Source organism: Lepidothrix coronata, unplaced genomic scaffold, assembly GCF_001604755.1.
Source record: "Lepidothrix coronata isolate B3197 unplaced genomic scaffold, Lepidothrix_coronata-1.0 Scaffold342, whole genome shotgun sequence".
Taxonomy (NCBI): domain Eukaryota; kingdom Metazoa; phylum Chordata; class Aves; order Passeriformes; family Pipridae; genus Lepidothrix; species Lepidothrix coronata.
Genome location: NW_016690522.1, coordinates 192,619 through 219,406, shown reverse-complemented (window position 1 = coordinate 219,406; position 26,788 = coordinate 192,619). Strand labels below are relative to the sequence as shown.

Genomic DNA, 26,788 nt, shown 5'->3' with positions numbered 1-26,788 from the left:
TATCTTCATTAATTACATGGACAAAGGGATCAAGTGCACCTTCAGCAAATTTGCAGATGACACAAAGCTGAGTGGTGCAGTTGACACACCTGAAGAACGGGAGGCCATCCAGAGGGACCTGGACAAGTTCCAGAATTGGGCCCATAGGAATATCCTGAGCTTCAACAAGATCAAGTGCAAGGTGGTGCACCTGGGTCAGGGTAAGCCCCGGTATCAATCTTCAAAACAGAGTAGGTTTAGATTAGACACTAGGAAGAAATTCTTTACTGTGAGGGTGGTGAGGCACTGGAACAGGTTGCCCAGAGAATGTGTGGATTCTCCATCCCTGGTAGTGCTCAAGGCCAGGCTGGTTGGGGCTGTGAGCAGCCTGGTCTAGTGGAAGATGTCCCTGCCCATGGCAGGGAGGCTGGAACTATATGATCTTTAAGGTCTCTTCTAATCCAAACCATTCTATGATTCTAACAATTCTGGAATAAATTTAACTGCAACTCCCATAACACTACAGATAAACTGATCTAATGCTGGTATTCCCAGCATTTTTAGAAGCACATACAAATCCAGCCAGTTCAGTGTCAATCCACTGAATGTCATGGCTGCTAACTGCCAATACCCTGCTGAAGTTCTAGTGCCCCGAAAAGAATATCTTGAACATCCAACATCCTCTGTGGGCCCTCAAGCCCCTGTTAAGAAATACCGTTTGCTTTCTATCCTTTAATCAGCTTAAATCTTGTAACTTTCTGCTTGGCTTTCTTCTGTCCTGAATTTCCAGAGTAAGAAAAATAAACATTGGTATCAAATTAATATAAAACTCTTTCCTATTAGATTTTCTATTAGAATCTACCTATTAGATTCAGGTAATCAAGTTGCTTGAATTCAGTATTACACAGTTGTAATGACTTACCAACCATTACCTACATTTTTTCCAAAGCTTCTCCTTCAAAAAAAATAGATTTCCATACAGCAAATAGGATGTACATGTTTAGCTAAAGCTGTATGATAGGCAGGTTATTAGATCCCACCTCTTCAGTACACTGCTTGACACATTGTTCTGCCTCAACTGGAGATCTAATATGGGGTAACAGGGTATTTTCCTTCAAGCCAAACTTTTCAAGTAAATGAACATGTAATTGTGTGCATACACACGAAAGAAGCAGAGGGGAAAATCTAATCAGTGACCTCCTTACCCCTAGATGACCTTTACTGTGCAGGTTTGGATGAGAGAAAAAAAGTAAAAATCCTCACTTATTTCCTAACTACTAGCTAGCCAGTTTCTGCCTTCTACCACAGTCTGTGTGACCGAATACAGAAGATCTCACACTTTGCCTCAATAGTTCTCTTGCATTATCTTTACTAAGTAACAAGCTTCTGCAGCTCTAACCATTCTGTATAGCAATTAACAAATACAAATCCACTTCAGTGACCTCAAGCTTTAAGCCCTACTATTTAATGGTACAAAGGTACCGTACAGAGAAGTTGACCCAGATAACACACCAAACCTGTTTGCTCTTCCTTCTATACTTGCACAAAAAAGAAAACTATATTGATTACTGGTAATGACTCTCCCGTTCAAATGCATATTAGCCATTCCATTAATCTCAGCATTGACTGGAAAAAATGAAGTCAAACACTTGACATCTGGTAGATCTGGAGAAGCTGATCATCTTCTAGTTCTATTTCAGATAAAATGACCTTTGGAACAACACTGAAGAGGAACTAACAATGCTAATAAGAACGAGTATGCATAAAAAACCCTACTTAATGGAAACAGGAAGCTAGAGACAAAGAGCTTGGACATGAAGCAGGTAGAGAGAGGAGAACAGTAAAAATTCATTGTCCAAGTTTTCTTGTGACCTGGCTTTTTACTTTGTTCATTCTATCGTGCAAAGTAACATGACAAAGAAATCTACAGGTGCTGTAACTGATGTTACTGTGAGGCACACAAAGGTGAGCGTTACAAGCCCATCTGTGAGGCAGATGCTGCCACACCAGAATGCCAAAGTGGATCAGTGGACATCGCTGTGTTAGGTGACCTCTTACCAAATCAACCAAAGTCCCCCTGCCCCCAGCTATTTTGGGCTGCAATATATATGTCTGTACAAAAAAATAATTTATTTCACTAAGAGAAAAATACAGAACACTTCTATTTAATATTACTCCTTTAGAAGTCTGTCTTCATGGTGAATTCATAAGTCTACAAGAACGCTGACCCCACAGCCCTTTCCATAAAATGAAATAAACCCAAATATGCAATATCAATTAAATATTGTCTCAATTGTAAAACAAATGCAATAGAAGAAAATGCATGTTTTTTCTTCCCAGAAGTTGGTATATATTTAGTGCTTCAGGCCAGAATAAAGTACAGTTCAAAGTTCAATTCCGAAACAATTACAGCAGCTCAAGCTGTTGCTGTCATGTTAGGCCTTTTCCTCCCACTGCAACAGTCTCTAGTCCCAGTACATCAGCACTTTTGTTTACAAGCTCCTTCTCTTGCTAGTCTATCAGCTTCTTCATTTCCTTGGAAGCCAGCATGGCCAGGAATATGCATCTGTCAGGACAAAATTTAGGAGTATTAGATATGCAAGAAACCAAGCAGAAAGTATATACATGAAATTTGATCACACAACACCCTTTCATTCATAGTACAGCACCACCTCCTCAGAGGCCCTCACCTCACATTTAGCCCTTAGGTGTTCTTCCCAGGGATTTCCATAGTCTCTCTTCTTGAAGGAAAGTCTTGCCAAATTTTGAAGATCATCTTTATGAGAAGTAGTGAATTGGATAAGGACCACCTAACCTAGCCTTTAAGAAATGCAGACGACAGCTGCAATTCAAAATTCCCAGTTTTGGAGAAGAGAAAAAAACCTATCAGCATTCAGTACTTAAACTGAGTTAATCTTCCCCCAAAAGCCAGGAGCTCTCTATTCCACTAACAGCGTTGGTGATCAGCACTCACTTAGGATACAGAAACAGGATATTAAAAGAATCTCTCAAATTTCAGATGTTTTACCTGTTCATCCTTCAATTAGGAACTCAAAAAACTTTCAAACCTAAGCCCATCCTTGTCAGAACTAAGGGTGGTGGAGGAAGGTGAGGAATTAAAATCAAACTTGCTATTTGACAAGATCTGAGAGGAGACAAGCATGAAGCGTGTGTGAGATGGTATTAGGTTTACATGACAATGTTTTGGTACCAAGTGGGTTCCAAACAGGGGTTGGCTTCTGTGAGAAGATACCTAGGGTTGCCCCCATATCAGAGAGAGTCAGATCCAGACAGCTCCAAAATGGACCCATGGCTAGACACAACTGAGCCCATCTGCAAAGCTGGTGGCTCTTCTGTAATAACATGTTCAAGAAATAGCAAAAATGCTTCACACCAGCCAGAGAGGAGTGAGAATACGTGAGAGGAACAACCCTGCAGACACCAAGGTTACTACAGAAAGAGAGGGAGGAGCTGCTCCAGGCACTGTAACAGATTCCTCTGCAGCCTGCGATCCAGCCCACGGTGAGGCAGCTGTGCCCCTGAACCCCTGGAGGTCCTTGGTGGAACAAAGATCCACCTGCAGCCCATGGAGGACCCCACACCTCAGCAAATGGATTACCATAATGACGTACAGGCACACAGCGCTCCTCCTGAAACAAAACCCTTCCTGAGTTTAAGAGATTCAGGTTTAAGAAGTGTACATAAAGCAGTATCTTAACTATGTAAAATACTCCACGAGGAACTGAGCTTAGTTGGTCTTAATTAGTCTTAGTTTTAAATTTTTACACTTTCTTCTCCTCAACAGCTAATAGGAGTAGTTATATAAAATCTAGTCAGCCTTAAAATTGGAGTCACCAACTCTGTAACAGAGAACAGCATGAATAGAAGAGTATCTGCAGTAGATTTCCCATAGAAAAAGTACACATTAAAGATCTACATGTAAAGGGTAGATCTTTAAAGGGTAAAGACAGAAGCCCAGTAAATATTCAACTAGCAGCTGCAAAGTCAATGGTACACAGATTTATTTCTAGAATCAGTGGTCTTATACCACATTTAGGCTAAAAGTTAGAAGGAGAAGAGGGAAGATATTCCCTACAATGTTAAGCACTGATGTTAAAAGGTTACAGGAAAATACATTTTACCAGAAATACCTGTACAGAAGTTGGTTTACCTCTTTACTGGAGAGCAAAACAATTTAAAAATAGTTATTTTAAAGAGCTTTCTGTACCAATTTTTCTTAGAAGAAACACAGTTAAGGTATAGAAAACTAGAGTCAGTTTATTTGGGTAACACACTCTCAGTTTTCCCAGTTTAAACGATTTTTAACAGTTTTTAACTGTGATTGAGTTACTCCAATAAACCAGCATCTCAGAGAGTTCTGAAAAGCAAATCTAGAAATTCAGCGATGACACAAAAAGACACAGTTATGTTTTAAGGTTAGATTTTCAGGAACAGAAGTTTCATCTGCTACCAGCATTAACAAACTAAAAATAACTATGGCAGGCATTTTCTAAGTACTAATAAGAGACAGAAAACAAATATAAACATTCCTTTAAATAAATGAAATACTGGTTCCAAGAGTCTAGAATACGTTGCTAATTTGCTTTAAATACAAAAAGCAGCTTCCCTGTATTTATGGTTTTATCTATGGATATACAATATTATGCTCTAGAAAATTCTTAGTTGTGGTCATACTTATAAGGTTTTAAAAGACGCGCATTTAAGATGTCATTAAAAATAAGAAATGAGGAACTTACCCACTGAATTTCTATGTCTTTTGATAGCTTATCAAGTCTTTCAAAATCTTCTTTATTTATTACACTTCCTCCTGAACTTGTTCTCCAGCCATTTGTCTTCCAGTTGTCAACCCAACTTGTAATACCTATGCAAAGGGAGCATCACCATAAAAATGCTATTAAGGAAGCCAGCAAGGATCAAGATGGAGCCAACAGCCTTTTAATAAGACAATAACTCTGTAAAAGTCTCAGGCAAAGACAGTGGAGATAGAAGATTTTCTTGTTTGGTTCTCTATTGCTGTCTTTCAGGACTGTATTTTTCCGTTATTAATTGAATTACTGAAACTTGTTTTCCCAAACAGGTATTTAATTTAAAAACTACAATCTTATACATGCATTACACCAAAATTATCTCATGAACTTCAGTCAACTGAAGCTAAGGACATGCCTGATGGTACAGTAAGCTAGAACAGATCTGCTGCTTTGTTTGTTTAGAGAAATTGAGGAGACACATGCATAGGGGAAAGACGGATGGCCAGCTGTTTTATGGCTTCTGTACACTAAAAACAATCCTTCAGAGAAGGACCAGGTAAGCAGAGTTCTACAGAACTTAACATTCTGTCCATCCCTTACTGGCCAGAAAATTTACTATATTACTCCTTAAATAAAGATCCTTTTTTATTTTTCTTTAAGATCTTTGCTGGTGTGGACAATGTAAGACATCCTTACTGTTTTTATGACAAGCTGACCTGAACCAAATAGGAAGTCACCAATCTTGCAAACAAAACCTCCTAAAAAACAAACCACATCCATTTGTATTTAACCACAAGCCTCCTTCTCCAGCATTTTAAAAAATAACTCTTAGACACATTTGCAGAATAACTTCAGTTAAACGAGAATGGAACCTGCACCTCAGTGACCCAGAATGCAAGAGCAAACTGCAAGCAAAAACAAAGAGTAAAAGCACAACATTTAATTTTTAATCAAAAGTTTTTGTTTAATGTTATTTCAAAAAAACCCCACAAAATAAAACCTCCAAAGTGATCTGAAAACAGAAAACACATGTACTCCCTTTGTAAAATTGTGACATACAAAGAAAAAAAATACATATGCAGTTCAGATTATCACGAGAGCAAAATCTGAAGATCTCGAGTATAGATGGAATATAGAGGAAAGAGGAAGAAGTTTTATTCAGAAATTAAGTCTTATTGGCTGCTTCATATGGTATTTATAAGGAATAAAATTAAATTTTCCAAGTCTTTGGATAAAGGTGAAACTTTCAGCACCTACTCTGAGCACATATCATCTCTGGCTAGTCTTCCAGTGTAGCCTAAAAGCTTGGAAGCAAGGGAACTTCAACATGCGTGTTAAGACAGCCTCTCCAATCCAAGCAAAACAACAAGAAACCCACAGGGTTACTACACGAACTTCCTGAGTTCTAATCTCCTGAGAACAGCCTTAACAGTGTATACATGAATGACATTTCTTCTAGACCTTGTGTCATACTGAACATCTCAAGACAAAAATCCTGTGGCTACTTCTGTCAGCCTTTACTGTAACAGGCACTTTGACGCTACTCGTAATTCACACAGGCAATGCCTGAGGATTCTAAGTATTTCCCCGAGCAGTTATGAGCACTAAGTTATACATTCTGTCCTTATATCCCTCTCTCCAGGACTCAGCATGTTCCGTGGGCCTTATGTAATGAAAGAGCAAGCAGTGTGTCTTTAAGTATCAGGAAAAATAAAATAACTTACCGTTAATAGTGAACTTGCTATCAGTGTAGATGATCAGTTTCTTGATGTTTTGACTCTTGGCTTGCTCTATCGCCTTGCAGGCTGCCTTAGGAATGTTTCAATACAGTCACAGTTAAGAACAGGATTTTGACCAACAAAGTACCTGATGCCAACATAGAACTATGAAGAGTATTACTGTAATCTCCCTACCAATGGTTACCAACATGCTTTAGAGTAGAGGATCCAAAATTATGCATGCAGATGACACCTTTATGATTCAGGCAAAGAGGCAGGTTTTTAAGTTGCTCTGGTAAAAAAACCACAAAACATACTGATGTTCAACTCTGTGCCAAAGGAACAGCTCTCTGCTCCATTTTCTAACACAACCTCTATCAACTGCACACCAAGTTTTAGGCATTTTCTCCTTAGCTAGGAGGAAGGATTCGCATCAGTTCCAACAGTCTAGAACTCTTAACAGGTTGGGGTTTTATTTGGTGCTCTGAAATATAACAGAGAGATGTGGCTGGGTGAGAATGTAGAGGTGAAAAGCTCTTTAGTGACAAGTTTGACTGCTGGCACACCAACACCACCTCCACTTGTCTCTCACTAAAATTAACTTCTTGTACTTTTAAGATCAATTCCCCATTTGAGTTCTTTCCCAAACTTGTAGTGTGGGATAGTAGCAGTACCATAATTAAAAGGAGGTGAGAAGGGAAGACTAAATCTGCTGTTGCCAACAGAAGTTAGTCAGAAGCCTAGAACTGTGTGTTATATTTACCTGAGGATTATGACACACTGATCCTATCATCCTCAGAAGCTGATTCTCCCCTTAACCTCTACTCAGCAGCCCTTACTCCAAAGTCTGGAACATACACATTAAAAATGCAAGGCAATCTATACATATTTGAGCCAGGCTTTCCTAATGTAAGGCTGTTTTAAATAGCTGTGCTTGATGACATTTAAGAATTCTCAAGGTGAATTACCTTGTTCAAAACCAATAAAGACCAATAAAACTTGAAGAGAACTATTTCTTTCAAGTCATAACTCTGGATACTTTGTGTACTTCCCTCGCCACTCCATAACCAGCTTCTGAAGATCAGAGTTGAAACAGTGATGAGTGTGCTACTGCAATCTAACGTGGAGAAGCATTTCAGAACATTTACTACTTACATGTATTTCTGCTCTTTGATTAGTCTGCCGTCCAGGAAGTCTTTCACTGGTATTTCTGTGTCCAAGGAATGAATAGTAGATTAGTTACCCCAAATATTCACAAGAGTGGATAATGACTACACATTAAAAAAATAAATACAAGAGAGATACTTTTCTTTTTGTAAAGGAGGATGAACATAATCTAGCTCTAGCTTCCACCTGCACAGAGCAATCTGCACATTTGGACCTGCCATCAGTATGCAGTTACATTCATAGTCTTCCATGCACATGTACTTCTATTTTAAAACTTTCTGCATTACTTGAATTGTAGCTTCAGCCCCATAAAATATTATTTCCAGTTGATTTTTCCCAGAAAAGATGATTTCTCTTTTCCCCTCAGCAACTCATTAGTCTCAGAACACTGTCATTGAGTCTCAACAGCAGAGTTTCATATTTAAAAGGAGGTTAGTATTGTAAACTACATAAAACCAAACAGTAATATATTCATTAAAAAAAATAAAAATCTATCCAGCTACTTACAAAGGGTGGCCTGGTCCCCAGTAGACACCTATTCCAGCACGTGCCCTATTACGTCCATTACCTGAGCAACAACCATCTGTATAAACAACTACAAAGTCACCTACAAAAAAATTACCAAAATCAGAAGTTAAAGCACCCCTTCAAGGACACAGACTCTTTAAGCTGAAAGAAATGTCTGCTGGCACATTAAACCCCAAAAGTTTCCTTCCCAGAGAGCCCTTCCGAAAGTTAATTACAGAAGCCAGGTGAATTAGTAGTGCAGAACACCAGAAGTTCCACTGCAGCTTCACACCCTCGCTGCTGTCAAACTAGTCAGCCTTAAAACGGCTTCTGTCCCAAGTCCCATACTTCTCACAATAATCCCTGTCTTCTTCAGCCAATCTCAAAAGTTCCAAGCTCCATCTGTATATTTAAATACAGTCTGTAACCCAGACACACATAATATCACACCTATAATGATATAATTAAACTGTATCTTGATTTCAGTTGAAGCTAATTAAAATTACACTGAAAGACAATGTGAAATAGTAGATTACGGTTCACATTTCCATTTTAAAAAGAAACAGTGGGCCTAATGCTGCCATACAGAAACCTCCCTGAAAGCTTTCTAATAGTTACACTTGTTGCTTATGAAAGAGTGCAAAGAAATTAAAAGAATTAAAGGACTTATCAAAGACCTCACCCATATATGAAAATTTATCTTCACTGACTGTTGGTGTTGAATATGTTGAGAATAATTCATCATGTTTTACACGCTTGGCAACCTGTTCTTCATTTGTAGACTGCTCATATGGCCTTTTGCACGTAGTGCAACACAAGGAGTTTAGTTCCTCTCTCTGGCTACCATTTTCCTGTGTTACAGCCGGAAGACAAAGTGCACCTTCCAAAAAACAAAAAAGATAGAAAGTTCAACACATACAAGATGCAGTTTTATTTGGACTAATTCTAAAGACAACAGTAGTTATCATCTCTTAGCAATGTTACTTTGTTACCTGACACCACCCCGGAAAAAAAGTACTATAGATTACAGCAGTCATTCTTCATCCTAGATCAAACTAAAGAGGAGACACACATGCAACGGCCCTTAAGACGGACACGGTACAAGCACTGTTGTCCAAGCAGCCACAGAAACACTTTCGCTGCACTGGTACATCCATCGGCGTGTCGGTACCGCCAGTGACAGGACGAGCAGGAGCCGGTGCCCGTCCCGGCACAGCGGCCGTGCAGCCCGGGCGGGCCGGGCCCTGTCCCGCTCCCGCCCCTCCCTCAGCCCCGGCGGGACGCGGTACCTGCCAGCTCGGGCTGGGGCTGCTGCTGCCCCGAGAGCCCGCCGCGTACGAAGGCCCAGGCGTCCTTCTCGCTGGCGAACTTCTTGAAGCTGGCGGAGGGGAACTTGTTCACCTGCTCCTGGCATTCCGCCCTGAAACAGAGCGGGCGGAGGTGAGGCGCGGCCGGGCCGGGAGGGGCGGGCTCCCGGCGCGACCGTCGCTCACCAGGTGCGGTAGACGCCGGTGCGGCGGCCCGAGCGCACCGCGTAGAACATGGAGCCGGCCTTGGTGGCGAAGCAGGGGCTGAGCAGGGCCACGAACCAGCGCAGCATCACGGCCCCGCCGCCATCCGCCCGCCCGGCCGGCACCGCCGCGCCTGCGCGTCACGGGAGCGCTGAGGGATCCTACGGGCCGGCGGGGAGGACAAAGTAGCGGAAAGGCCCAGGGCGTGGGTTTTGTCCGGGCTTGCTTTTTCTTTGTTTTTGTTCCCTCCCCCCGACAATAGCTGTATTTTACAATCCTAAGTCAGCTGTTGTTTTGGAGGTGGGTCACGAGGTGTGTGAGATCGCAGCGGTTTAAGCAAACAACCTCATTCTGGAAGTCCCAGTTGTTAAAAGGCGAATGGGATCTCACAGGTGCGTCGATATGCGTAGCATGGTCCAAAAGTCGGAGGCTGAACAAAGTCATTAAGCGGGTTCTTATCCTGCTGTTCAAATCAAGGGCTCCAGGAAAGCGTGTTCCAGCCGAGCCTTGTGCCGAGATGGCCCCTGAAGTGAGGAGAAACACCTTCACAAAATCACAGGATCATTAGGGTTGGGAGGGACCTCTGGAGATCATCCAGTTCAGCCCCCTGCTAAGGCAGGGTCTCCTGGAACAGGTGACACAGGAACACTTCCAGGTGCGTGTTGAATGTCTCCAGAGAGGAAGACTCCACAACTTCCCTAGGCCGTTCACTTCTCTACCACCCTCCATGTAAAGTTCTTCCTCATGTTAAGGTGAAACTTCTTGTGTTTTAGTTTACAGGCATTGCTCCTTTTCCTGTTGCTGAGCACCACTACAAATGGTCTGGTACCATCCTCTTGGAGATGCTTGTCCAAGCAGGTTGAAGTTCAACTGTGGGCAGCTGCAACCTGCTGCCATGTATCCTTGTATCTGGGGTGTAGTCTGCCTGGAGACCGAAGGGTCTGGGTATGTGCCAAATTCAGTGTCTCAACTGAGCTGCTGGCGAGATCAAAGTAGCGAAGATGGGGGCACTGGTATGGTTGCCTCCAGAAACAGGCCAGTGTATATGTGTGGCTGGATTTCCCTTGTAGCCCCAATAGAGATGCACTAAAAAGCTGACCACAGTGTGCCAGAGCTGCAGAGCGCTGTACTCAGATTTACAAGGGTGGCCCGGTAAAATGCCAAGAATGTGAAACACTGGCCTGGTTCATTTTGCCTTCAGTTGTGAAAACAGCAAATGGGTTCAACATTACTGTGTGTATCATGACGCTTCTTTAAAACAAACAAACAAACAAACAAAAAACAAAACCAAAGAGCTTATGCGTTTGAGAGGCCTTGGTGGAATACAGAAACAATGTGGTCAGGGCTGTATCTGAATATAATTACTGCATTTTTCTTGCTTCCTCCAAGATGTTCATGAGACTTCATATTACTCTTACAAAATGTTTATGTCTGCTTTTCTCAGATCGAGATTATTTACACCAATTGTCTCTATAAAGGTCTCCACTGAGACTTCTCACTACTTCCTGCCTGTGATATTTTTATTTTATTGCTCTTAGTTAGCTTTTCTTTTAATTATGGTTTTCTGTAGTAGAAGGATTTCTTATTCCTTACAGGTTTGCACATTTTCATTACTTGTAGTTTTCTTTGGTTAACACATACTAAAGGAGCAACGAGCAGTAAGTCATGGGAGAAGCAGAAAGAAAAGACTTTCTATTACACTCATTAATTCTCTGTTTACATGAAAGGACTTAGCAGTAACTCTCCTAGTGCCATGACCAACATGCAGAACTCAGATTCAAACTGGGAAAAAAAAAGACTTTTGAAGTCCACTGAGTACCACACACCCCCTTTCATTGCTTCTTCTCCCAGCTGTTAAAACTGAGGCTGCATAGGGTCATCCAGCCCTACCTTTATTGTTGCATCTCCATTGCTGATTTTTTGAGGCTGCTGTGCTGCAGTGGCAGGAGAGATGAATTCCTTTCCTCATATGATAGGTGACATTTTTGCTACAGTGGCATTTAGCACTGCTAGGCTAGGCCATACCTGTGCTTGCTTTGTGGTACTTGCTCTCTGGTTGCTGTAGCACCAGTGTACTTGGGGGTTTTCTAGTCAGCCTGGGTCAGAGAGGATGTTTTGAGCTCTCTAACTCAGTTTTTCTGAAATGGGTGTGAAGACTTGCCAAGAAGTAAACTATTTAGTTCCCACCTGCAAAGCTGAAGCACTCACTCACAAAAAGTCTCATTTGAATATAGAATAATGTAATTATATGTACGGATAGGACTTTGATTTAACATTTGTAGTCAATGTCACGCTAACACAGGGCAACCCTGTGTAGCCACTGCAGAATAAGCTAATCAGATACACAAATCCAGCCAATTTTTGCCAAATCAAAGTTTACACAAGCACTTGTGCTACCACAGCTTAAGTGCTGCAAATGAGTGGCTAAAGGAAAAAAAAGGAGAGGAAGTGCCCCTATTTTGGTGGAAACATGATGGCACCATGTTGAATGAGAGTGGTCATTGAGCTATGCATGCCAGTCATGTTTTACAGTTTATAAGGGTCCCATGTTTCTCTTCCACACTAAAATCAAAACTAGTTTATTAATTTATTAACAAATTTTCTTAGCAGCCATTTCTGTATTTATAATAGACAGTCTGCAGGAAAAAAGGAGGACTTAATATATGTATACAAAAATACAATCATCACTTTTAAGTAGGGGCGTGTGTCTGTAACAACGTCTTTACTTAAACTCACTGTAAATCTTAGCTGATTACTTTGTCCCGCATTAATGCATGCAATGTACACATTAGCAAAGCATTTTAATCTTTGACAAATATTTTAGCTTGAAATGTTTAACCATAATGTGGTTCCCACATACAGTTTTAAAGTGAAATTTGATGTGACCTGAATCAAGCATTTCCTATTTAAAACTGAGCTTTCAGCTGGGTAGGTCACTAGGTAGTTACTTTATTTAGCACACTCTGCAAATGTAAGTTATATTGCCATCTCATTACCTTGACTGAAAATATAAGACAGGAAAATAAGGTGGTTTGTCTTCCTTCTCAGAACTGAGATCTTGCAGAACAAAATACTTGCCCATACTTCAGTGTAAAACTAAGTGTCAGTGAAGCTGCAAAGCAGTAATCCCCCAGCATGATCCCAGCCTTCAGTCAACCCTCGGAGGAACAGCCTATCCATGAGCTTTAGAACCTGTGTGGTTGTACAAGCCTTGCTCAGAGAAGTGAACTAGTAATAGACTCAGTTTTTCTTCCAGTTCTGGAGTTACTGTGACCCCAACAAGCTATGCCATCTTTCTGTTTCTTCAATGTATTATATTACTTATTATTATATTCATAACATCACAAGACCTTATCCTATTGTTGTTGGGATACTTTTGTTACATACCTAATTTATTCTTTCCACTTCTTCACCCTGCCCATTCTGAGTCTGCATGGCATAAGAATCTTATTAATTATGTTACTTTGCAGTGACATAACTTTTTTTTAAAGATCACATGCCCACAGTGATTCTTCAAAATCGCTGTCAGCTGCTTTGGGTACCAGGCATTATTGACCGGGTAAAGCCCACATAGACCTTGACACTGCATCCTTCTCCTAACGTAAATTCAGTGTCTGAAAGGGAATATCTCTCTACACCTTCTTCTGTCATTGGTGTTATGCAGCATCCTGGTCTATTCAGTGGCACTAATAGGTGGAAGTGGGAAGCTATAGGCACATTGCAACTTCATTAATGTTCTGAACAGTCCAGTTTTGATCTATTCACACACCACCTGTTCTTTCTCCCCCTCGTAAATGATTTCACAGCATAAACTGAGTGCAGACTACTGGACTGCTGAGATTATTACTTGTTACCTTTCTTATTTTTTTACCCTTCAATCAGATCCTGATCACTACTATTTAGCAAATTTCCAGTCTCTAGAGGTACTAATCCTGGCCATCAGTATGAGCTGGGCAGTTTTTCCCATTCATTGAATTCATGCTAGCAGAGAAGAGTGCCTTGGGAGAAAAATGGGAACTGAACAGTCTGCTTTTCTAGCTATCAGAAATTTAACAAAAAGCCCACAAATGTTAGAAAACACAACAGAATGTTAGAAATGTTAGAAAATGTTAGAAAACATGAAAACTACTTCATATGGATTTGAGCAGATCTAAGAAACAAGGAGAAAGCAATCCAAAAGGTTGTCTGCTAGTCACCCAATGAAAAGCCACTCACATTCTGATGGAGAAGGGAAAGGGGAACCTTTTCTGTCCCGTAGTAAGATGAACTAACTTATTAATGCTCATCTAACTTCAGTACTGGCACATTTGTGTAAGGGCAGCCTGTGTAGGAAATCCAAAAGGTGTGCACACCACAGATATTTCTCAGCAGAAAAGACAGACAGCAGATGCTGAGGTTGCTTAGCTTGGGGTACTGGTGGTCTTTGTCAGTTTTTTGTTTACAACAAGAGCTTATTACTCCATTACTGCTTTTTTTAAGTAACAGACTTCACACACACCATTACATAGTAATAGCGAATGTATTACAAGCTAAAGTTGACTGCTCTTAGGGTTATCCAGGGAACCTGATCACAGAACCAATGCTCTGAACCCCACCCCTGGGTCTGTCCCCTCTCTGGACAGTGTGTGCCAAGAGCTGCACACCTGCCTCTGACTGGGGACCTTAAATCAGCCAACAGGGAAGTGCCAAGGTGGGGATTTTTTGTCGAGGCAAGGTTTTAGCTTCACTTCAGATGCACAGCCAGGCACTTCCACCTGAATCAACATGCAAGTCACTTCTTTTGGAACTAGAGTACAGCCTGTGTGCAACCCAAGTGTTATTAGAGCCTTCTTTGTTAGATAACACAGTAGATAATAAAAAGTGCTTCCAGTGATGACAGAATAGTTCAAGCCCAGAACTCTCACATCTTGGATTAGTACCTGAACACAGCTGAAGACTCAGGCTTTATTTCTTGTCTAACGGCAGTCTAGTAACTGATCGCTGTGACATTGCCTTAGCAGAAGCAGCTGAGAGGTCGTGTTTACAGAGGTAAACCAAACCAAAGCCCAGGCACGGCCCTGTGCTGGCACTCGATGATCACCCACACTCCCTGGCTGCCATCACAGGCCCTAGCACGGCTTTGGCCGCGTCTCCCCAGCACAACGCCCCGCTGGGGGCAGGGGTGACTGCACCAACACTGTTCCAGCAAGTGTCCTCTATCTGGAAAGGCATGAGCATCCCGGGTGAACTCCCAGCCCGCCGAACTAACGCGGAGCGATGAGACGGAGAAGGGAGGACAAACACCGCCCGCTCCCCCGCCGCTGTCAGGGCCGGTGGCCGCCGCTGTGCACAGCCCTTCCGGGGGGGGAGACCCGCGAACCGAGCCGCTGAGATCCCGGTGACTCTCTACAGGAGCAGCATCTCCACACCGCAAGCCGGGAATTCTGCCACTTCACGCCGCCTGGACCCACAAATAAGCAAGTGGCGGCGAAGGCTTGCAGCAACAGCGAGAAACAGACCGGAATAACCTTTTCTTGCCCCTCCTTCGCTCCCCGCCACAGGAAGCGCATCCCCAAGAAAGACTGAGGGCAGCTCCTGCCGCCCGACCCGCTGGCATTGCGCATGTGCTAACCCCGGCCTCCGTGCCAGGACTCTCAATGTCCGCTCGTGCTTCGCAGTAGCGGAAATTGGGTGTGCTTCCAGGACACGCGGCTATCGCTCTGCCCTTTTTCCGGTCTGGCTTCACCCCGGCGTGGGCGGGGCGAGCGCCTTCGCGGGCCGCGATCAGCGCGGGTCTCGCGAGAGCTCCCCCTTTTCCCGGCCGGCGCGGAGCGAGGTGGGTGCCCGGGCTGGGGCTGCCGTTCCGTTCCCGGGGCTGCGGCGATACCGGGCCGGGCACGGAGCGGAGGCACCCGCGACACCCCCGCGGGGGGATGCGCCCGATTACCGCCTGCCCGGGGCCCGATGGCTGCCGTGGCGCCCGGCGCCGGGGTGGGGGTTAGCGGGGTTTCCCTCCGCCCTCCCCCGCTGGCGACCTGGGGGAGGCGGGAGGAGGGGGCTGGAGCTGGGAGCGGGGCCCGGGAGCGCCGCCCGAGCACCCGCTGAGGACACGTGGGGCTCTGGGAGCGGCGGGGCCGCCTCCCTGGGGCTCCCGGGGCCTCGGAGTGGGCCCGCGGTGGTCAGGCCCCGCTCCCGGGACGATGTTCCTGTGTCGTGGTGGCACCGCCTGGAGCGGCGTGCTGGGACTGGCGTGGGCCCTGGAGCACTTTGCCTTCGCTCTGGAGCGTCTGGCTGTGCGGCGGGATTGCAGAGTCCTGGCTGTAGCAGGTGACATGTGCCCAGTCACAGCCGAGGTGTACTTTTGCGTTGCAGAAAGGCCATGTTCAGCTCTAGCGCCAAGATTGTGAAGCCTAATGGCGAGAAGCCAGATGAATTCGAGTCTGGTATATCCCAGGTACGTGTGTGGCTTTTCTTTCTGCGGTTTGGTAACTTACTGCAAGTTACGGAGACAGTGTTGTGATAGTTGTCCAGAGCCTAAACTTTGAGTTTAAGACTGTCTAAATGTGTTCTCTTTCCTAGTTTTACTTGGGAAATGGGGTGGTTAGCCTCTGTTCCCAACAACTGAACTTGTTGCATGTCAGTGTGACTTATAGGAAGTTAAATCTTTGGTATTGACTGTGGTAAAAAGTTCATAGCTGCTCCCTGGCACTGTGAACAGGTTTCGGGCTCAAGGGTTCTTATGAATTAAAACATATGCAATGGATTATTTTGCAACTTCACTTTTCTAGGCTCTGCTGGAGTTGGAAATGAACTCCGACTTAAAAGCTCAGCTGCGGGAGTTGAACATCACAGCAGCTAAGGTACGTTGGACTTCTCCACAGAGACCTGCATAGGGACTTGCTCTGTGTGTGTTTAATTTTTGTAAATGTTAATGTAGTAGATGAATGTTTTCAGCCCTTTCTTAGGGCCTGTGGTGGGTTTTTTTGTCTGCTGTTGTGGCTTATCATCCTCTGGTACTTGTTTTTAGCACATAGAATTCTGTAATAGTGTTTTTCTTGGTAACTAGTCTGAAAAGTCATTATAAAAACTCAAGTAGCAGTTCGGTATGTTAAATAAAAGTGTTTGAAAATGGTTGTTCTGCTTGCTGTCTCTGCAGACTAGGTTTGGGGTCTGAAACTGATTTTTTGCATGTGGATATTGGCTGGAAATGTAGGTGTTGCAGAAACTTCATCAGGAACATCAACTCTCATGCTCTTTGTAAAATCAGTTTGTTATGAATTTGTTATGCACCAAGTAATAGATGGTAGGTGGATTAGTGTGATAGTCTGACTTGATCGTGTAGGTTAGCCTTCTTGTACACTTCAGTTTTAGTTCATACAGGTAACTGAAACTTAAAGGAAGAAAAGGAAAAAGACAATTAGTGGAAAAGGAAGAAGAAAATTAGGGTTAGTCAGCCTGGGAGACTGGATGTCATCAATGAAGCTGGTCACTGCAATCAGAAACTTAAATAAGCTGCTTTTGGTTCTTGCCCTGGCCCACCAGTACAGACACTGGGGCATGGCTGCTTAGAGTGGAGTTAAAGAATCTGGTAGTGCAGAAAGCAGTTTGGGGTAGGAGTTCAGGGGCCTTTCCTTCAGAAGAACCACATCCCTGCTGATTGAAGTACAGCAATGTGAGCTGTCCTCAGAGAGGGGCTTTTAGAAGTGTCTCTGTTTACTTAGGTGCTTGATTTTATTTGTAAGAAATCTTCTGTGGGCATCTGAATTGGCCTATGTGGGAATGTAGCTGGTGAAAAACAATCCATCTTTCCATTCTATTGGAGAATGAGGATGCCTCTGCAGTCAGGTTTGTGGGAAAAATGCTTTGTAAGCTATACAAACTTTAGGTTTGATCAATTGTTGGAGAATAAACCAGGGCAAAGGTAAAGTGTTGGGGTGTTGTAATCCTGCTGGCATTTGGAGGAGAAAGAAGTGTTTTGATTGAGTAGTGATGCAGGCGTTGGCAAGTGGTGGACAGGTGATTTCCATGAAGCAGTAGCTCAAAAACATGAGATTTGTTAAATTAAACTTTGTCTACAGTCTGCTTTAGAGGCAAGTAATTTCTGAAGCTTTTTTATCTGCACATAAGCTCTGTTGCAGATGTGATTGTAAGCATTTAGTATAGTTATTCTGGCATCTGAGTTTTGTACTGAAAAAAATGAGCTTTGCTGTTCAGAGGATGTGACTCTGAAAGAAGTGGTGGCATTTATTGCTCAATCACTTCTTTACAGCAAAACAAGTGCTCTGATAAAGGGTTTTCTATTCAGTGTTTTGTCTTAAACGCATTAGGGCAGTACTGCTATGTGATGTGCTCCCTACCCCACAAAGATTATCAAATACCTGTGCTCAGAGGATTCACCATCAAAGCAAACATTACTCCATGGTCCCCAGGTAACATTGTACTTCTGTTTCAGGAAATTGAAGTGGGTGGTGGCAGAAAAGCCATCATTATCTTCGTACCAGTTCCTCAGCTGAAGTCCTTCCAGAAGATTCAGGTGCGGCTAGTTCGTGAGCTGGAGAAGAAATTTAGTGGAAAACATGTGGTGTTCATTGCTCAGGTAAAACATTTTAGAATCATAAAAATGTTGATTTGAAGGGATCTATGGAGGTGATCTAGTCCAGCCTCATGCATGAGCTGGGATTGCTGCCAGCATTAGATCAGGTCAGCCATGGTTTTGTCTGAATCTTAAAAACATCCAAGATTCCACAGCCTCTCTGGATAACCTGTTCCAGTGCTGCATTACCCTTCTGTCTTGCCCATTCAAGGTAACAGTGATACGATGCATATTTTTGTTCCAGCAGGAAATATTATGAGTGTCCTGTGGATGTTAGGTAAAATGATTTCAGCTGGCAGCTGAGGCTGTGTAAACTTGGTGAGATGTGAAGCTTTTTCACGGGGATAGAACTTTCTTGTTCTGACCTCTCTTACTCCAGATGTTTGAGAAGCAGAGCTTGAAAGTAAATGGGAGCAAATATTAATAGGTTCTTTACTAAACTTACGTAATCTAAGCACTCAAAATTCAAGTTAATAGGAGAGGAAGAAAAAAGCTGACTTAAGTTCTAAATCTATGGAGGAGCTAAGGTGTGAAAAGGTGATGGAGGGCTTTCTGGGCAGTACTGAGAGGTGGACAAAGTGGAGAGCTGTCTGCAGAGTGGACAAGCTGTTATTAGTGAAAAATACTTATTAATATAGTTTTCAGAGCCAGAGCTCTGAATCTTTGTGTAACCAAGAAGGTTTATTTTAATGAGGTGCCTCTGGCTCACTTTACCTATGTGCTTGAGAATTCCTTGTCAGTTCAGTAATATGCGTTTTAGAGGGGACATGTGCAGTTCTTCTGCTGTAGGTGAAGTGTTCTTGAGTATGACATGACCCAGTTTGGATTATGGTAACCCCATCATGAATACAGTCATGGAAAAGCTGTGGTGTGATGGTAGAAAATACTTCAGGAGGCTACAGTTGAAAGTAAAACTCAATGTTTTAAAACATCTACCCTTGGAGTAGGGAAGTAGAAAATAAGTTTTACTGATCTTAGGTGCTATAAATTCCTTTGGAGCCTACTTTCGGAACAGGTTACATTTTAGCCAGAGTTTAATCTGAATTGTGTAATACATCTCATTATTCAAACTAATGTCACCTAGCTGTCTGTGGGACTGAGCTCACTACACTGGGTTGCACCAGAGGCTCAGTCTCACAGAAATTGTAAAATTCTCTGGAATTCCTGTTCCCAGGGAAGCGTGTCCACATTGCTAATGAGACCCAGTAAACTACTGTGGTTGTATTTATGGGAAGAGGGGGTGAAGTACAAACCTTTTATTTCAGTGCACTGAATGCAAGATTAGTAATTGCAAAATAAAGAAATACAGCACTTCAGCTTCTGCAAGTAACCTGAGGTTCTAATGATGATGTAGCTTTGAGTGTCCTTAACTCTCCCTTTTTGATTTTTTCATGCATTTTCTGGTTGGGGGAGAAGGTATATGTGTTGTTGATGGTTTTGAGTATATTGCAACCACTAAATACTGAGAAATCCCTTTGTTGTTGTTTTATTTTCCTTAACAGAGAAGGATTCTGCCTAAGCCAACAAGAAAAAGCCGCACAAAAAACAAACAAAAGCGTCCCAGGAGGTTAGTAAATAATACTGATTCAGTATGACAGCCTTCTTTTGTAACTGGTAGTTTAGTCAAATAATGGTTAGTTGAGTTTTTGAGAAGTAATTGAAGTGTTTAAGTGGTCTTGTCCTTTCTCCTACTGCTTGAAATAGTATCTGCCGTTTGACTGCCAAAGTGTGCAGTAGAAAGCTCATCTTTGGGTACTGTGTTGCATTTCTTAGCACTCTGTATTTCCAGCTACAGCTGTAGCTGATTTTTAGCCAGCAATGCTGACTTAAGAAACCCCAATTTGCTGTCTGTTATCACAGTGTGCTGACAAGAATTATTTTTTTCTAAGTTGTAGGAAGAGCCACTTCCACTTCACATGTTAAACTTGTACAGAAGTCAAGGCTGGCACACTGAAGGGGATGCAAAGAGGGAGAGAGTGGCTGAGGAGGGGTATAGGTATGAGTAGTAGTCCCTCTGGGTATGAATTTATTAGCAATAGTATAGTCATTTGTGTTAAATGGCCTCCCTTGCTCTTATCTAGTCTCTTGATTGCTAGACATGCAACACTGCTATGTCTCTCTGGATGTCAGTGCCTCATTTATGCTGTTCTACGTCTTGCTGTGTCATTATGTAGTCTGTCTTAAAAGTTTATCCTCTTTATGAGATGTGGCATGTCCTGCAACTTCTCCCAGCCCCAGTATTATACCTGTCATATGTGTTACTGTGTTTTGCCATCTTTAGGCATAGATTTTAAAACTACAATTTCATAGTACTCATCTGCAGTCTTGCCTTTGGAGGACTCTGCCTGTCTTCTGTTAAAACTAGTATTGCACAGTGGCTGGAGAAGTTGGCATCTGTGTCTGTGATTAGCATCCTGCCAGTTTCTGCACGAGGGAAGGCAAGTGTGCAGGACTGTCCCTGTCTGGACCTGAGAGAGGTCAGGCTGGTAGTGTAAAACTACTGTATGCATTGCAAAGCATAGAAATGTGATTGATGTTGGTCTCCCTTGGCTATCCCAATATTCACAGGTCTCAAGTGCTGCTGTAGACACAGGTCTTAGTTACTAGTGGTACTGCCTTGAAACTGAAGATGGAGATGCTGGAAATCTTATTAGTCCTTTAGACTCATGCAAAATAGCTTGGGCTAATTTTTCTCACTTTGGCTCACTTCTGGACAGTTCAAGAACACACATGTAGACATCAGTCTTCAAAGTGTGGACTAAACTTACTAGCTAGTCTTTTCCTATAATATATTGAAGTTCTAAGCCACTTGGCCTTAGGCAGATGAAGAAACCAGTGTTTTCAAAACTGGGTCTGCTATGAATGTATTCTGTGTAGCTGAAGATATTCGCACACTCTTCCAGTAAGTGTCTCTGGCAGAATTGCAGGTGGGACAGTTTGGCTTCAATTTAAATAAAATATTCCTTAAATAGGTAGAAATAGAAGAATGTTTTAGGGCTGTTACAAAGCAACGTGTGATCTAAAAGGTGAGAAACCTGGCTACTTTTTCCCCTTGTCACTAAGTTCCTGCACTCACAGTAGAATTTGGCTTTTATTTTTGCATAGCCTGTGATAGTGTGGTATTGTCACACTGTGGCATTAAAGGAGAAAAATGCTACTGAATTTTCAGCTAAAGCATGCTTGCAAAAGGGTTGACAAACCAAGGTTTTCAAGAGGATGTATTTTAATGATACAAATGTGGCATTTCAGCCGTACGCTTACTGCAGTGCACGATGCTATCCTTGAAGACCTGGTCTTCCCAAGTGAAATTGTGGGCAAGAGAATCCGCGTAAAACTGGACGGCAGCAGGCTTATAAAAGTCCATCTGGACAAAGCACAGCAGAACAATGTTGAACACAAGGTAAATGTAAAAACTTACTTTCTCCTGCAGGTCAGGATGGCATTCTGACATCACTAAGAGACTGCTTAGTGATACAGCAAAAGAGTCCCTTTTGACTTTTGGCAGTAGAGATGCTTCTATTTGTATCTTGAATAGGGTGCTGAAGATGAGGCAAGATAGTTTTAAACTAAAGCTCTAGTTCTACTTGCTAAAACCCCTGGATTGTAAAGTAGCTATGTTGGTTCCTTTCATGGGAACAGACTGTGTTTTGTTGGGGGGTTTGTATGTTTAGGAGTCAAGTTAGGTTGTTTGTTTTATTTAGTTGATTTTATTGTTTTTCAAGTGAAGCACTTAGTTTTGACCTTAAACAGATGTGCTCCATACAGCCTGCACTTTGCCTGGATTTTTTTCTAGAGGGGTTTGTTTGGGCCTGCTCAGCTCTCAAGGTCTCCCATGGTTGCAAATCAAAGCGTTTCCAAATACTCTTCAGAAAATGTATCTTCTGTGTAAACACTCAGCCATCTTCATCTAGAAGAAAATTAGCCTCAGAGCTCATGTCAGAGTGAAGATGAAGTGGCAAATAGTAGAGTATATTAAATATGTTAACTTAGAGTTACTTTTTTACACAGCATGTATAAACAAGATTGTTTTTCTTCACAGGTGGAAACATTTTCTGGTGTCTACAAGAAGCTCACAGGCAAAGATGTGGTGTTTGAATTTCCAGAATTCCAGCTGTAAAGTGCAAAAAATGGCTGAATAAACAACTGTTCATATAACAGAGTAATTTCATTTAAATTTTGAATTCCATAAACACAGATGGGGATTAACTGGTTCATAGGACTTCTCTACTGTCTGGAGAGTGACACTTGTGTATCCAGTATTAAGTCCACCAGCATTTTAACGGTAGCCCTCTTAGGTTGTTCTTGGCACTGTTGCAACACAACTCTGGACAAAAGAGTCCAGAGTCTGCAAAAAGAATTGGCAGTGAAAAACCTAAGTATTCTGAGTCTCACCTTTTGGGGAGAATGTGGAGAATTACTGTAGAGCAGTGGAACTGCTGAGTTTTGCACACAAGAATACCAGTTGGAGACCTGCATGTTCCTGACACAGGAAAAAGTCTACATAGCAGGTGATGTGTGACTTCTGAAATACGAAGCAATGACATCTGAATAAGGGGTTTGAATTCTTAGGAAATGTGTTGGGGAAGGTATAGGTTGAATTTGAGGTAACTTAATTGCTCTAAGTGGCAAAATTGCCTTCTAGTTCTTACCTAAAAGCAGGTTCTGTACCTTCTGAACTATATCAGAAGGAAATGGGGAGAAATTTTCACTTCTGAGTGCTTGACTACATTACTGGACATAAACTACAATTTTTTAGCTATTGATCTGGCTTTCAGAAACGTTTGGGATTTTTTTTAAATGATGTTTTAACATGGTTCAGTACATGCTTGGTGGTGCAGAGAGAGGTGGGGAAGGACTATGTGTTTTGGCATCCAACGGCTGAGTGGTAGTGTCCCATTTTTACTTCAGTATCTTTGTTTAGAATCACTTTACACAAGCTCAGAGGGGAGCATGGAGTTGGGCATGTAAAGTTCTGAGCAAATTACATGAATTACTCCTAACAGCCTGTTCAGTACAGTCAGTCTTTAACACAGTAAAAGACAACTAGTTATGGAGTCAGTCTATTTGGTGGAGAGCTAAGTTGGGAAGAAGTTGTGTAATAGGAGCTCTTAATAACTTGCATTTTCCTACCTGAGAGTAAATGGAGGACAAGTACCACATACTGAGGGTCTTTGTATCTTTACTTCCTTTCCCCATTTACTGTGGTTTTGATTGCTTCCCATTTGACACCTCTTCTTTAGCTGGGGAGAGAGAAAAGGTTAAAACAAGTTCTGTGTTGCTTTTGCACTGAAAAACTCAAGACTTTAACACAAGTTATGGCATGACTTAGTAGGGCAGGACAGATAGCTGTGTGCTGTTAACTTTTGGTTCAGAGAATGCAAAGAGAAGGAAAATATGTGCCCTGATGCAATTAGTGGGTAATTTCCTGCTACTTGCTGACAAGGCTTGAATGTTTGCACAAAAAGCAGGCTGTATCTTTGAAGAAGTTGCCTTGCCTTAAAGCCTTTTCCTACCTCCTTTTCAAACTTATGTCTCTGGAGGATAATTTAATTCCTTCTTTATTCCTTGACTATTTGTTGTTTGTCTGGAATGATTCAGCAGAAGAGAATTCATCTGCTTCCCTTAGAATTAGATGAGGGGATTTGTAGGTATAGAAGAACTGCAAATCCTGTCTCCTTTTGTGGAGAATAATTGTAAAAGATCTTACACTAGGAGTGCCGGAACTTTTGAATTTTAAATTTTCACTGCTAAAATGGATATTTCCTAGGTTGGAAATGCCACCCTCTCCAGTCCTCCCAAAATAATTCCAGTCTTGAGTCAGACATTACTAAGCTTCCTGCTACAACAGTCACAGATGGCAGGCTGTGCAAATAGATCTTTGCTGGTGTGGGTTGGAAGAAGCAGTCTGGGGAGTATTTGGAGGCTTACCAGATGTTAACTATCTTTAGTTAGAGGTTGGTGAGTCTGCTGGGACTGTGTAACCTCTGCAAGAAGAGGTGATCCTCAGCAGGCTTCAGTAGACAGCATTTCTTATTTCGTGGTGAAATGTAACTCAGATTTGATCTCTTCATCATAATAAAAATATTATTAGAGTTTCTTTTGAAGTACTGGGAGGGAGTAGGTGGGGGAGGAGAAATCTAGTAAACTGAATGTAAAGCTTGCAAATGTTCCCAGGCATTGCCAGCTGGCTATAGATTTTTCTTGGCTCTTGTTGCAAGCCCTTTTGAACTATATGAAATGCAAAGGCCCATGATGGCCCCATAAGCAAATTCTTTGAGTGAAAGGATAACACTGTCAAAACCCTTTATGATTTTTACATCAACTAAGCTACAAGTAAAGGTGGATATTTGTGGCATAAAAATACGAGGCTGTGTGCTTTGCAAAAGACTTTAGTCCTAGTTTACCTTCATTCACAGACTCCCTCGTGTGTTTGTGTCAGCGATCCAGTCAGACAATTCCCTCTGTCCCTTGACAAGCATATCAAGTGCATGCCTGCAATCTGGAAAGTCAGTTGATACCATCTGGTCAAGTGCTAATGAGGCTGCTGGAATGCTAGCGTCAAATGTTACCTTAACCTAAGCAGACTCCATGTGAGATGATGCTAGACTTTTTCCTATATCTTTCATATACTGGCACAGTTGAACTCTGACCGTGTGATTCCTCACTGAGTTTTATCAGCTGCTCTGGGTGAAAATGGGGGCATTCTGTACTAAGACCCTGTGCAGCCGTAGTATGTGAGTGATATCAATGTGAAGAGACAGCCATATATTGAACAGTATGAAAAGACCAGTTCTTTCCTGTAGTAGCCCCAAATGAGAAGCAAGGAAAGGTTTTACATCTATTAGGTGCTCTTGAGCCTTCCACCTAATATTAGAGCTTTAGTTGTTTATTTCATGTGCAGCCTTTCACAAATGTCTTCAAATATTTTTTGTCTATATGGAAGCCTGTGCCCTGGTGATTTTAATTTGAAAAGGTCTGTAGGTGTGTCACAATTCTAGTGTGGCAGAACTTGCTTGAAGTTTTGAGTGTTAAGTACTTAACCTATCTTGTATTAATATGGTAATATATGATAACATCATGTTTGAGTAGCCCTTCTTGAGTGCAGGTGGGAACAACTGGTGAGTTTTAGTGTAACGATACTCCCAGCAGTGTGTGAAGGAAGTCCTATCACTCCTGCATTGTGGACTGAAATAATCTATTTCCTATGCTTTTGTTTTTTCTGAATTTTTTAAGTGGGAGGTCTGAGTTTGGTCCTTGGTTACATTTGGAAGTCAGAGCAATGCCCAAAGCTAGGCCTTTTCTACTTTGTGGGATGTGCTATCTCGGCCACTAGAAGTGTATCAGAATGACAGAGATAAAGGTACTGATTACAGAAAGTCATAAAGCCTCACAGAAAGAAGATTGTGGTGCCAGGCTGTGGGAGTGTGAGTTTTCCTCTCCTCCATAGGGCTCTGACTGCAACATTGATCAGTGCCATTGCTTGACTGCTTTTTAATCAAGCGGCTTTGCTCTGCCCTTTGCTCCCTGCCTTAAGAGTGCTCCTGTGAAAAACCTGCCTTCTGCTGAGAGCAGAGAGAAGAGAACAGTGACATGAAATCTCTTTGTACTAGTGCTCTGTTCCATGCAGAGAGCAACAGGTAAAGGATCTTATTTATGTCTTACCATCAAGAGGATAAAGTTTGTTGAATTTGTTACAGTCTGTGAGTTCAGGTATCTCCTCCTCTACCTTCCAGTTACTGTTACTCTTTCTTGTTTTCAGGAAAATCATTCTTATCTTAACAATATGCACTTGCTGCTAGCTGTTGCTAACTGATGAATAGCTAACGTTTTTCATTATTGGATATCGAGTTAACATGTCTGGCTCAGTTGTGTTCTGCCCCTGGAGCAGCAAAGATAGAATTAAATCCAAGCACTGAAGAGAATTTCAGTTTCAGAGATGAGGACTAACAGAAAAAGCACTACTGCTGCTTATAAATTTTGTGCCAAAAAAACGTTAGTGCAACATCACTAATGAAGTTGAAGGCCAGATTTTACACAGCTGCAAATAAAATTAATGCTGTGTTTTGCTGTGTCTGCACTGATCTTTCCCACTATACATCTCACGTATTGCACAGGAGAGGTGGTAAGGATAGCTGCTGGTGTCTGCCTGCCCACAGAGGTGCAGTGGTGTTGGGGCTGTGCTAAGGAAAGTGATTCGGATGGATATCTTCAGAAGGATAGATCTACAGACTGGTTTTTACCAGACATATCTTAATGTTTAATTATTAAAGTTTCCTATTTGCATGGCTAAGCAGTTACTGTTATGTGAAGCCAGAGGGAATGGGACACATCATTATCTCGAGAGCGGAGGAGGGGTTCCACTTTGTGTGCCTGTGTGCAGGTCTGTACCATGGAGGAGTCCTGCCTCTTCTGGGAGTATTTTGGGAGTGCCCTGGGAGGCTTACTAAGGGCTGGTTAGCGAGGCAGCCCTTACTTTCAAGAGCCAGAACAGCATTTGTGATGGCCTGCAATAAACTGAGCTCAAGCAATTGAGCTCAGATATTGATTTATTAAGGAGTTTGGGCA

At 42.3% G+C, this 26,788-nt stretch overlaps 2 protein-coding genes across 3 annotated transcripts; one reads left to right on the top strand and one right to left on the bottom strand.

Annotated features, from left to right (window-relative positions):
* Positions 1–2,088: 2,088 nt before the first annotated feature.
* Positions 2,089–9,811, bottom strand: RNASEH1 (ribonuclease H1). 2 transcript variants are annotated; one of them, XR_001878584.1, is made up of 9 exons: positions 9,634–9,811; positions 9,430–9,560; positions 8,823–9,020; positions 8,141–8,240; positions 7,622–7,676; positions 6,473–6,557; positions 4,737–4,861; positions 2,670–2,799; positions 2,429–2,545 (listed from the first exon to the last, which is right to left on the bottom strand). XR_001878584.1 is itself a non-coding variant. In XM_017838464.1 (8 exons), exons 1-8 carry the CDS (start codon positions 9,738–9,740, stop codon positions 2,459–2,461), a joined length of 888 nt encoding a protein of 295 aa, XP_017693953.1. In that variant the 5' UTR covers positions 9,741–9,808; the 3' UTR covers positions 2,089–2,458. The 2 variants fall into 2 exon arrangements, 1 of the variants encoding a protein (XP_017693953.1); XM_017838464.1 differs by lacking the exon at positions 2,670–2,799 and having other exon boundaries at positions 2,089–2,545; positions 9,634–9,808.
* A 5,527-nt stretch (positions 9,812–15,338) lies between these two features.
* Positions 15,339–22,383, top strand: RPS7 (ribosomal protein S7). The gene is made up of 7 exons (XM_017838463.1): positions 15,339–15,466; positions 16,003–16,084; positions 16,419–16,490; positions 18,083–18,226; positions 19,726–19,790; positions 21,473–21,623; positions 22,263–22,383. Exons 2-7 carry the CDS (start codon positions 16,010–16,012, stop codon positions 22,338–22,340), a joined length of 585 nt encoding a protein of 194 aa, XP_017693952.1. The 5' UTR covers positions 15,339–15,466; positions 16,003–16,009; the 3' UTR covers positions 22,341–22,383.
* The last annotated feature ends 4,405 nt before the right edge of the window (positions 22,384–26,788 follow it).